This window comes from Lacerta agilis, chromosome 9 (assembly GCF_009819535.1).
Source record: "Lacerta agilis isolate rLacAgi1 chromosome 9, rLacAgi1.pri, whole genome shotgun sequence".
In the NCBI taxonomy this organism is placed as follows: domain Eukaryota; kingdom Metazoa; phylum Chordata; class Lepidosauria; order Squamata; family Lacertidae; genus Lacerta; species Lacerta agilis.
In genome coordinates this window covers 54,237,814-54,249,811 of record NC_046320.1, presented here as the reverse complement: position 1 = coordinate 54,249,811, position 11,998 = coordinate 54,237,814, and the positions used below count along the sequence as shown (strand labels likewise).

The window sequence follows — 11,998 nt, the reverse complement described above, 5'->3', positions numbered from 1 at the left end:
TCGTTTCTGCAAGCAAGCGTCTTTTGAAAACCAAAATAAGCATGGGGAATGTATTAAAGCGTCTTAAGAATCCAAGTGCTTATTTTGGAAAGGACTAGATGTGAGGGTGTTCTACACAGACAGAATGTTCAAGCATGTCTCAGCAAACAGGAAGCTCTTCGTTCAGATCTCTGTGTACCCTGAGACGTGTACTCCTTAGGAAGCTTGTTTAGCCCAAAGTGTTTAAGAGTAAACTTAAGAACAAGCATTGCCTGTCAATGAAACTTCCATGCAACATAGAAGCTCACAAGATACTTGTTACTCAAGTCCCAACCACCCTCGCTCCATATTAGTGTTTCCTGTGTAGTGATGACACTCACCTTGCAATATCACTCCTGCAAGTATGCAGTTCTTCCCAGAGTTGCTTTCAGAACAGTGCAATTCCATTAAAAGGTGTGGGATCTTGACCAGTGAAGACTGGGCCATTACGGCAAATGGAGCGCTGCTTCACCAACCTCGGTCTTGATTCCTCCAAAACCACCTGTGCTTTCTTCATAGAATCATAGCATCAGAGAACTGTAGACTTGGAAGGGACCCCAAGGGTCATCTAGTCCAACCCCCTGCAATGCAGGAATCTCAGCTAAAGCATCCAGGACAGATGGCCATCTATCCTCAGCTTAAAAACCTCTAATGAAGCAGAGTCCACAACTTCCCGACGGAGACCATTACACTGTTGAACAGCTCTTACTGTCTGTCAGTCCTTACTTACAACCAGTCCAGAGGGTAGCTCTGGCTGTGTGCTTCCTTCTCCTTAGGCTCAGCACTGCTCTTGTTAATAGGAACAAAGCTAAAATTAGTTGGCTGTACCTGTCTTCACCAGCCATTAAGCTCATTGCTTTCCACACCACCAGTCCCAATGGGTCCCAAGTCAGTTTTAAGTGTAAGTATTGTTTGCAGAGTACAGGTTGGAAAGCAAATTAGCCTCTGAGAAAACTGTGGTTGGCATATGTATATACAGTTTTACTAAGCTTTCTCTGCTGCTACTCAGACAGGAACTAAATTAGCAGCTATTCTGCAGATTCCAAAGCCGCATCACAGAGTTTCTGAGAAATCCCTTCAATTTCCAAAGCAGTTTGTCATATAAGGCTCCCATCCTCAAGTCCCAAGACCACTGTGGATGTAGAACCAGTTGCATGATTTTTCCGGAGTCTTACAATACGTTGGAAAGGGGAATTAAGTATCAATGTATGCTTAAGAAGATTAACTTTGGCATAACCTGCGGTTTTGAGGTTTCCAATATGTGCAAAAGAATATAGACCACTCAGTCAAAATTTGCATTGTATGTTTTAATGAATGGGAGCTCACTCTGTACCTAGAAATACACCTCGTCAAACACAGGCTAGTTAGGTTTATTTCCGTCAATCTAAAGAATTCAGATCTCCCTCTATTTTAAGAATTGAATGGGGAATTTTTGAGATGCGGAATTTCTACTCTCCTCTTCCCCACCTCCATGCTGCTTCTCAAGAAGGTGAAGCATATGTAAGAACAGCCAGCAGCATCAGGCCAATGGCCTATCTGGTCCAGCATCCTATTCTCACAGTGGCCAACCAGATGTCTTTGGGAAACCAGGGAGCAGAACATGAGCACAAGAGCAATCTCCCCTCCTGTGATTTCCAGGAACTGGTATTCGGAAGCATTTCTGCCTCCAGCTGTGGAGACAGAGGATAGCTACCATGCCTAGTAGCTGTCAGTTTGCATTTCTTGGTGCAGAAAGTATTGATCTGATGTGTAGAGATCTTTCCTATTCTACTTAATTCAAGAGGGTTCTGAAAGCAGAAGGTTAATGATGTTTGGGTTATACCTTCAGAGAAGCTGAGTACAGCCGGTTTAAACTAGTTCTCTTATCTCTTCTGTCAAAGCCATGCTGACTATAAAAGTAAGGCCAGAAGGAGCCTGGGTTCACTTTCTCTTTATCTCTTTTCCTTCTGGTGTTGTGTTCTGTATATAGTGTTAAGGTTTAGACTTATTATAAGTTACTGTAAGTTTAAGTTAAGTCTGCTGCCACTGGATTTCTTATGGACAGTGCCAATGCTGAATGTATTGGATTTGTGACCATTATACTCATTTGCCTTCAGTAGCAGTAAAGCTCTGCTGTATGAAATACAATTGCCTCTGATCTGTTTTTTGGGAATCCTGCAACGTGTTAACTATACATTGGAATCTACACTGGGTCAATATTGAGTAGAATTTCATGACAGTAGCCACTGATAGTCCTCTCCTCCATAAATTTGTCTAATCCTCTTTTAAGGCCACCCAAGCTGACCATCACTGCCTCTGTGGGAGCGAATTCCACCTGTCCTAAGCTCAGCTTCATCGAATGTCCACGATTTCTAGTGTTATGAGAAAAACTTTTCTCTATCTACTTTCCCCATGCCATGAATTTTTTTATATACTTCTATCACGTTTCCTTTTACTCTCCTTTCCCCCCATAAACTAAAATGTCCTAAACACTGCAATGCTACACCCCCTTCTTCCTTTTGGTGGCCCTTTCCTGAAGTGACGGGGCCATGCACCTTAATTCTTCTTGAGACTAAACGAAAATGAAAACCCGAGACCTGAGAATTAAAAATATACCTTTATTTATAAGACAGACTTACATCTCCTTCCATAGGAACCAACACTTAAGATCAATGCTAAGACCATAACAACAAGGCAATGCAAGAACCAAAAAAACATTTTGCAACTTCAAAACAATCCTGGCATCTGCATCAGTGCAACATCCACCCATACAAATGCTGGCCATTTAACACCAGAAGGTTAACAGCGGTTTTAAGTGCATTGTGAGTTTACAATGGTCCTATAGCAACAAGACAGAAGTTCAGTAGCTGGTATAGAGAAAGGGGCCAATTTTTATTCCAATGTCAGCTATTTAAAATTCAATCTTCTGCAACTAACAGGCAACAGAGACATCCCTTTCTCTGCAATACTCCCATGCCCTGCCCAGGTCTATTAGTCTTTTTGAAATATATGCCATGTACATATAAGTTTGCCCCCCGCCCCATAATAGAATTTGAAGGAAATCAGGAGTGCTAAACTAGCCCAGACGCAGAAACCAAAATTCCTGTGGCATTAGACAATGCCCCCTACTATCCCCACTACAACAATCTTTTCTCAATATCCCTGCTTCTCAATGTTTATGTATGGTAGGATCTGGTCCCTCATGAAGTGCTTTTTCCAAAGAAAACCACAAATCCTGGTATATTAACATGGCCCATCGGCATGAACAGCGCTTATATCTCAACGCTGTGAGCTATAGGAGTTTAAAGCCAACAGGCATTAAAGAAAGACATTCAGTGCAATACCTTTGCTTGACACAAGCAGCCAATTTGATTCAATGGGGGCTAAAAGAGTGGCAAACCTCACCCCCTCCACCCTCAATGTGATTACTGGGTTTCTGAAAGTACAGTAAAGGGCTGAAGCCCAGGCAAGAGACGAAAGCTGAAGGTTTGGCATGACCAAGTTGAAAGACCTCCATCCTAACACTTTCAAGGGAAAGAAGTCTTTCATAGCCTAAATAGTAATAAGGAACCTTATCCTGCTGCTGCTGCTGCTGCTGAAGTAGGGGCACATCCTTGACAAAAGGATTACGTAGAAGAGGATACCAAGAAGCACACATATATATTGTTCTTTGGATCATAGATGGCTCATGTCTGGAGTATGCATGGGTGGCAAGTCAGCAGCAATAATAATAATAATTAAAATTTTCGGCTGGCCTCCCTTGCCCCCATGGCCATATTGCTTTCCTCTTAGCTAAGCCAAGAAACTCTAAGAGGGAATCAACAGTGAACATCAGATTGGGCACTCCTTTTAAAAATAACCTGATGGAAGAGAACCAGTGTGTTCCTCCCAGTCTGTGGTAAAGCAGCCTTCTGAACCCGTCAATAATGAATCGTTTGCGGGACCATAATAAAGTCAACTGGCTGTGGTTTTCAGATGATCAAGCGGTCACCTGAAAACCAGCAATCGTTTTAGACATCACCACCACTGAAGAGAAGCCCAAGAAGTGGTTGTGCGGGTTGTTCTTTCACACACAAAAATGGAAGGCAACTGTGTACTAGAGCAATAGCCCCCCCCTCTCCCCCCCCAGAAATGGATGTGAGGTAGGTCAGGTGTATTGATGGACACCACCAGGACTACTTCTACGAGACAGTAAAAAATGCAGCATTTAGTGCCAAAAGCCACCTCCAGGAGTTCTACAGAATTCAAAATACACCACGTTTCAATTGAAATATAGTGCAGTTGTTACGGACACTTTAGGGAAACCATTTTACCACAAAACCCTCCATCTGGAGGATCCCGTAAGAAGAGAACTATGCTAATTTTTGTTAGTCCCCCACAAGATACTAGCTGGATGAAATTGAAGCTACTGTTGCTTTGCCACCCAAGCCTTAACTTTTCGTTCCGGGATGGGGAATCTGTAGCACATCAGTTGTTGTTGGATTCCAGTTTCCATCAGCCTCAACCAGCATGGCCAACGACCAGGGATGATGGGCGTTGTAGTCCAGAAACAGCTGAAGAACAGGTTCCCCACAAAGACTTTAGTTCAACCTCCTTCCAATACTTTCTACCTCTGTGTTTGGTATTACAAACAACATTTGGAAGCATGGTTCCTATTAACACAGTAGTTGCTGAACTACAACTCCCATCAGCCCAAACCAGCATGGCCAATGTCCAGGGATGGTGACCTTTGTAGTTCAGTAACACCCAGAGACCCAAAGGTTCCCAACTCCTGTATTTATGTCAAAAGGACACTGCCGGCTGTTTTTGTTCTTTGAAGGCTATAAAGGATAACTTCCTCTAGAAGCTGAATTTAGAGAACTTAAGTCTTTTTTCTTAAAAAAAAAAGGAAGGTGGGAGGAAGTGGGGGTCAAGGGAACATTTAGTACAGTGGCTAGCAATAAGCAGCAATTGGGACTTTCTGGTGCTGATCAAGGAATGTTTCAAGTATCAGTAGCTGTGTTCCTTCTCATTCTACCCAGTACCAAGTAGCTGCACTGAGGTTTAGCCAGCCTAAATAGAGGGCATCTGTGCAAAAGTTGCAATCCTCTTAAAATAAAAATCATATTTCTAAGGGTTTCAGGCTCAGTTATTTAAACTGTCAAAAACAGGTGGTTTTTGTGGGGTTTTTTTTTTAACATTCTTCAACAACTGTTTCAATCAAGCAATACAATTTTTTCTTAATTAGACGAAAACCAGGACTCAGGATCAGAGTACGTTTGATGCCGGAAGTGAAGCAAGCTCTGGGGAAGAAATCCCTGAAACTAGGCCATGAACAGCAGTCCTGTTTGAACACCAGTGTCAGTTCAAAAGTAGGAACGACAGTGGGGTCATAGACAATCTTATCCAGCTTTTTACACACATTTCCTGTTTCTAAGTTGACATGAATGACACACCCTCTTAAGCCACAAGGCTCGGTGGAAGAGAGACGCAAGACGTCTTGGGCTATCCTCCTGGTTAGCTTCTCAGGGACTAGAACCTTAGTGCAACGCAGTTTAGTCTGTTTTGATTTAGACAGGCAGCTCTCCAGCATTCTAACTAGACTCTGACATTTCTGTTCCTCAAACACCATCTCATTAAAGTTGGGTTCGGGCGCTACATAATCCCAGTAGTCAAAATCTGTAAAGGATAGGAGAAGAGGAAAGAGATTCTCAGTTACCAGGCAAGAAGCCAGCCAGCCACCACCCACAGTATCAAATAATTACAGCAAGCCAAGATTTCAGATATTATCTGTAGTGTGTTTGTTGTCTCCCACAGGCTAATGTAAAATTGCAGCTAGGTCTACTGTATCTGCTGCCAACAAGCAACCCCACTTTGACTTCATCCAGAAACAACAGTTTATAAATTGCCTTTCCCTTGACAAAGTGGTTACAACAGAAGAGTCATGATCAGGATATGGCCCTTTCGGCCACTAACAAACATTTGATTATTTGCTAAAGAGGAACAGAAGAAGATGTCAGTAGAAAAAGACACAGAGATAACACGCAAGACTCCTAAGCAAGTGACCCAATCGTGCTTTTCTTAATAGATTACATTTGGGCAGGCTGTCAGAAGCTGAGCCAAATTGCTTCTTGCAACTTGTTTACCTCATTAAATTAAACATTGGAGGGAAGTTAGGCACAGTTTTCACCACATCTTTTTACGTGGCAAAGAGAATTGCAAGCAAAACTGTAAGCCTGCAATCCATTTAAATTAACGTTTTGCTGAGTCCAGTTGGATGAAAAGTTATTTCTCACCTATAGGAAAGCTTCAGTTTTGCTAAAGGGTATATGTCAATACATTGCTAATATTTATGCTCAAATTTAGGGATGCAAGCTTCAGCTGCTCTATCCGGCCACTAAGCTGGTGAGGAGGAGGTTTAGTTTTCATCAGTAAACATCCTTGTTTTTCTTGGGGCTATTTTGATTGTGGCAGGATAGTTTTAAAAGGGGATGGAACTTTTAGAAATATTTCAGGTAGTGTTGCAAGAAAGGGCTGAGTGGTAGCTCTTTTACTTGCGATAAGCACTTAGCCTGCAGATGTCAAATATAATGCAGATACTAATCATCTGGAAACTATTGAATTAGTTTGATAGCTCTGCTAAAATCACAACCATTTATTTAGTCCTTATTCATTTTGACTTTAATCATTAGGATGCATACTGATAAAAAATAGTGCTTAGAAAAAGAATTTCATGGCATTATTGTTCTCCAGTCCTTGGGTTAAAGGTTCTCTGTAAAATTTCGTGTAGTTTTCTTTTGGTAGGACACATTCCAAGGACCAGCCCTAAAAAAAAAAAAATCAAAGTTGATACCCAGCTGGTGTAAAAAAAGGGGGAGGGGTATGATTTTTCACCATAGATGGTGAACACAGCCATGTTGCTGGTTTGCAAAATGTCACCTATTGGTTGTGGTTAGTGTTGAGAACAGTTTATATGGTGAACTCTTCTGGATCATTCCAAAGGCCCATGTAGTCCAGCATCATGTCTCCTACAGTGGACAACGAGATGCTTTGGGAAGTCCACAAACAAGCTGGGTGGATCAGGGGAATGCTGTGGTCATAGTGTATCTTGAATTCAGTAAGGCCTTTGACAAAGACTTCTGCAAATTATTGCAGAGAAGCTGGTAAAGTGTGGGATTAATAAGGTGGATTTGTAGCTGGTTGACTGACCAAAGTGCTTACTAGTGGTTTCCTCATCATTCTGGAAAAAAGAGGCAAGTGGGGTGCCACAGGGTTCTGTCCTGGGCCTGTTGTTGTTCAAAGTCTTTATAAATGACTTGGATGAAGGAAATGAGGGGATGCTCATCAAATGTGCAGGTGCCAAAGTGCCACAGAAGACAGAACTGACATTAAATATGACCTTAGCAGATTGAAGACCTGGATCCCAATTAACAAAATGAATTTCCACAGGGACAAATATAAGGTTCTGCACTTATGCAGGAAGAACCAGATGTACACATATAAGATGTAGGACACCAGGCTTAACAGTAGTACATGTGAGAAGAATTGAGGGGTCTTAGTAGAACACAAGCTTAACATGAGTCAACAGTGTGATGGAGAAGCTAAAAGGGCAAAGATATTCTAGGCTGCATCAACAGAAACATGGTTTCCAATCAAGGAAAGTAACAGTACCACTTTATACTGCCTTGGTCAGACCACACCTGGAGTACTGTGTCTAGTTCTGGGTGCCACAATTTAAGGAGGATATAAAGCTGGAATGTACATCGTAGAGGAGGGCACCAAGGTCTGGACATCAAGAATGGTTGAAGGAGCTGGATATGTTTAGCATGTAAAAGAAGAGACTGAAAGGAGATATGATAGTCATCTTGAAACATCCCAAAGGTTGTCACATGGAAGATGGAGCAAACTTGTTTTCTCCTGCTCCGCAGGGTAGGACCTGAACCAATGAATTCAAATTTCAAGAAAAGAGATTCCGACTAAACATCAGGAAGAAGCTTCTGATGGTAAGAGCTGTTTGACAGTGGAACAGACTCCTTAGAAAGGTGGTGGACTCTCCTCCTTTGGAGGTTTTTAAGCAGAGGTTGGATGACCATCTGTCTGTCTCTAGCTGAGATTCCTGTATTGCAGAGGGCTGGACTAAATGATCCTCAGGGTCCATTTCAACTCTACAATTTTATTATTCTAAGCAGTACATGAGCACAATGAGTCACTAGTATTGCTCCTCAGCCAGTGACTATTATTCAGTGGATATAACCATCATTATAGTAGTCACAGATAGCCTTATTCTCCATGAATTTATCAAATTCCATTTTACGGCCATCTAAATTGGTGGTGGACACCCCTACATCTCGAGTTAGCAAATTCCATTGTGTAACCATGCCCTGGGGGGAGAAGTACTTCTTGTCTGTTTCAGATTCATGAGATTCATGAGAACCCAAAGTTCTAGCATTAAGAGAGAAAAATCACTGAAGGCATTGAAAGCAAACTATTGAAACAAAATGAACAAGTCCATCAGTCATTTGTGGATACAATTTTTCTTCAGAGCTGTCACAAGGCTATAGCTCAGTGGCAGAGCATCTGTTTTGCATGCAGAAGGCGAAACGACAGGTTTGAGCCCCAGCAACTCTAGATAGGGCATCTCCAGTCAGTGTGGATAATACTGAACTAGCTGGACCAATGTCCTCAGTATAAGGAAGCTTCTTATGTTCCTGTCAGGAAAACAGTATGCTTTTCCCATGAGAATGTGATTGTCTCAAACTCCTTTGTTTGGTGTGATAATTTGGGCACAGCACACATAGCAAAAAGTTGCTAAGAGTGCTGCGCAATGTTTTGTAAAGGCCTAACAATACTACACTGTCCAATTCTTGCAGGCTAAATGGTGTGTATGGGGGGAGGAATTGCTGCATAACACACAGTTGAATGACCAAACCTCAGGGCTTCAGGGACAGCTTCTAGAAACCAAATCTGAGATCCATTCCACACATGCTACACACATTTTGCATTATTTTCCATGATGCACCCACAGACAATTTGAATTCACTGTGAATCTCATCACCATTTTGATCTTTCTGGAAGTTGAATTTGGGCGGTGGTTGGGGGAGGGTGTGAGAGTTATATCCTCCAGCTGTTCATACTAGCTGACACCAAGTTGAATTTTAGGGTTGTTCATAAACGTTTCCAACCAACAAACTGCACGAATTGTCATTATTTTTTTGCAGAAGACTTGTAGCCTAAGGACCTCTCATGCAAGCCCCAAAACACGATTGCAGATCTTGCATCACAGCCTAATGGAACCTGGTTTGCATTCAGTTAGTAAGTGTGGCAATAACCACCAGCATCTGAACCCACTCACCAGTCACGGGTGCAGGCTGGAAGCGTTGCTGTATCAGTTCAGAGATACATGCAGAATTTTTAATGTTTAAGCTGCTGGTTGCCACCATTCTGAAGAACAATTGTCCCTGCCACCAAGAGGCGAGCTTACCTCTCTGGGTTAACTGAAGAAGAAAAAGCAAATATAGTTTATTGGCAGGCCGTTAGACAATAAAAAGATAGCAGCACACAATTCTCAAAACTGGAAAAGCTGCAGGAGGAGAAATTTGATAAGCATCAGACCACAACGAATGAAGAAAACAATCTATGTGTTATTTACAATCCATTAGCAGCTTAGCAGTTTAAAGTCTGGGGGGGGGGAGTGAAAGAAAACATATTTTTAAAAGAAAACTAGATAATTTCTTTGGGTTTTTTTGTTTTAAAGGGGAGGGGAGCAGTTCACAGGCAGCTTGCAGAACAGTAAACACAATCCATTAATTCAGCCCCCAAGACAAACAGCTCCTCTTACCTGCTGAAAATGTCAAGTAAAGTGCGCGAAATTTTTAATTTTCTAGAAAAGCAACTTTAGCTTTCATTGGGAATCACAGTTTTTAAATAAAAAGTGTAAAAAAGGAAAAAAGAAACACGACGACAACCCGCCTAGGTATACAAAAAGTAATAAATAAGTGCAAACTTCCACCCGTTGTTCCACACCACCCACCCTCCCTCTCTCTCTCTCGTACTACGAGAGCGACTTATATATACAGATATCTATCTATATATATCTCTCTGCTACCCCCGCCCAATGCTCCACCTCCTCCGCAGGTCTTTGGGGGCAGCGGCAAACTTTGCAGGCGAATCTCTCTCCTCATTGGCGGCTGCCTGAAGGTGAGTTGCGCGTCGGGGGGAAGAGGAGCAAACAGCCTCTTAACTCAGTTCACCCATGTGAAAGAAGAGATGCGGAGCGGAGGGGTGGGGGGAGAGAAGGCGAGCTGATCACTTGATTGGTCAGACTGAATGTCAGAAAGACTTGGGAGAGAGGAAAACATCGGTCACCTGACTCCCCCCTCCTCTCTCACACACATCCATCTATCTTTGTCAATGTTTGACTCACAGCTGTCTCCAGCAGTGTTTTGATCCGCTTCTCTCCTTGCTGTTTGCTTTTTTCTGCTCACCTGGTTGCGCATGTGTGCGTGTGAATGGGTGACATGTTGGCAGCTTCCCTCCCCCCCCCCGCCGCTCCCGAAGGCCCGCTTGTTTATTAGTTTATTGATGACTACATTTAAAGCCCACCGAGTCGCTCAAAGGTGCACTTTGGTTTTCACACCTAGCCCCCACAATCCCCTCCTAATCCCCATCACAACCCAGTGAGGTAGTTCAAGCTGAGAGCTGGTGACTGCCCCCCTAAGTGAGCTTCGTGGCCAAATGGGGATTTGAACCCAGGTCCTAGCCTGGCACACTAACCCAGGGGTAGAGACACACTTCCTTCTGGCCAATGGGGTAGCTCAGTCAGAAGTGCAGGAGACTCTTAATTTCAGGGCCATAGCTACAAGCCCCATGTTGGGCAAACAGGGTTCCTTCCTTCCTGCCTTCCTTTTTGAAATAATTTTTATTTGTTTTTACAAGTATAAAATTATAACAATACAAAAGGCATATCCCTATTTACAGATTCCTCCAAATCTCTGGACTTCCCACCTTCCCCTCCATGGGTTCCTATTGTCAACCTTTTCAACTGCACATTATTCTGTAATCCTTATTATATATCACTCCATTTTGTCCATAGTATTTGCTATGTTACAAGTATTATTGCACTCCTGCTAATGTTTTCATCTGCTTACAGTGGTCTCCCAGATAGGTTACAATTTTTCCCATTCTTTATTAAAGTTTTGGTCTTCTCAGTTCCTGAGCTTTCCAGTCAGTTTTGCCATTTCAGCATGTTCCAACAGCTTAGATTGCCATTCTTCTCTGGTAGTAGGGACTTTATCTTCTTTCCATCTCTGGGCTAATAACATCTGTGCGGCTGTCTCTGCATACATAAAAAAGTATTTTCTGCTCCTTTGGAATATTGGTATTTACAATTCCTAGTAGAAAAGCTTCTGGGTTGTTGTTGTTTTTTTAAATAAAAGTTATTTTAAACATTTTTTTCAATAATTCATTATATATCATTTCCCAAAATGCTTTTATTACCATACACGTCTACTGCATATGATAAAAGTGCCTTCTTTTCCTTTATATTTCCAGCTGGTATTTGTACCTGAAACAGGGTTCCTTTCAACTCTATGATTCTACCATGACATTTTTCATCTTGCGACTCTATTCTGATTGCAATCTGCAAAATATGTGTGCACAATGATATCCGGAACCCACCCATCCACCCTTTAATCTGAGGAGACAGAATTATGCACAGGAGTGATATAATAAGGGAAAATGCAGTATTTAAATGCTACAGGCTTTCCTAAAAAAGCAACTGGACTTAATGAACAGAGGAGGTTGCCAGTGTTACAAAGGCATAATCTGTTACCACTCTTGCTCAGGGACAGAGGACACGTGTTGCCCAACATGTGTCTGGACCTATTTCTGTGATCAGGGAGTAAGCAAGCCCACCAGGAGAAGCAGATGAGTTGCAAGGAGGGATTTAGTTTGGTGCCAAGGGAATACTTCCCCTCTGAACATCAGGCTCTCATCCTGCTCACTGAGTTGGCTAAGAAAACCA

The 11,998-nt window shown here is 42.3% G+C and overlaps 1 protein-coding gene across 3 annotated transcripts; it reads right to left on the bottom strand.

Annotated features, from left to right (window-relative positions):
- Window positions 1-2,595: 2,595 nt before the first annotated feature.
- Window positions 2,596-10,215, bottom strand: DDIT4L (DNA damage inducible transcript 4 like). 3 transcript variants are annotated; one of them, XM_033160802.1, is made up of 3 exons: window positions 10,100-10,215; window positions 9,329-9,470; window positions 2,596-5,655 (listed from the first exon to the last, which is right to left on the bottom strand). In XM_033160802.1, the coding sequence occupies exons 2-3, from the start codon at window positions 9,414-9,416 to the stop codon at window positions 5,171-5,173; spliced, it is 573 nt and encodes a 190-aa protein (XP_033016693.1). In that variant the 5' UTR covers window positions 9,417-9,470; window positions 10,100-10,215; the 3' UTR covers window positions 2,596-5,170. The 3 variants fall into 3 exon arrangements, with proteins under 3 accessions (XP_033016693.1, XP_033016692.1, XP_033016694.1); XM_033160801.1 differs by lacking the exon at window positions 10,100-10,215 and adding an exon at window positions 9,815-10,039; XM_033160803.1 differs by lacking the exon at window positions 10,100-10,215 and adding an exon at window positions 9,946-10,022.
- Window positions 10,216-11,998: the final 1,783 nt, after the last annotated feature.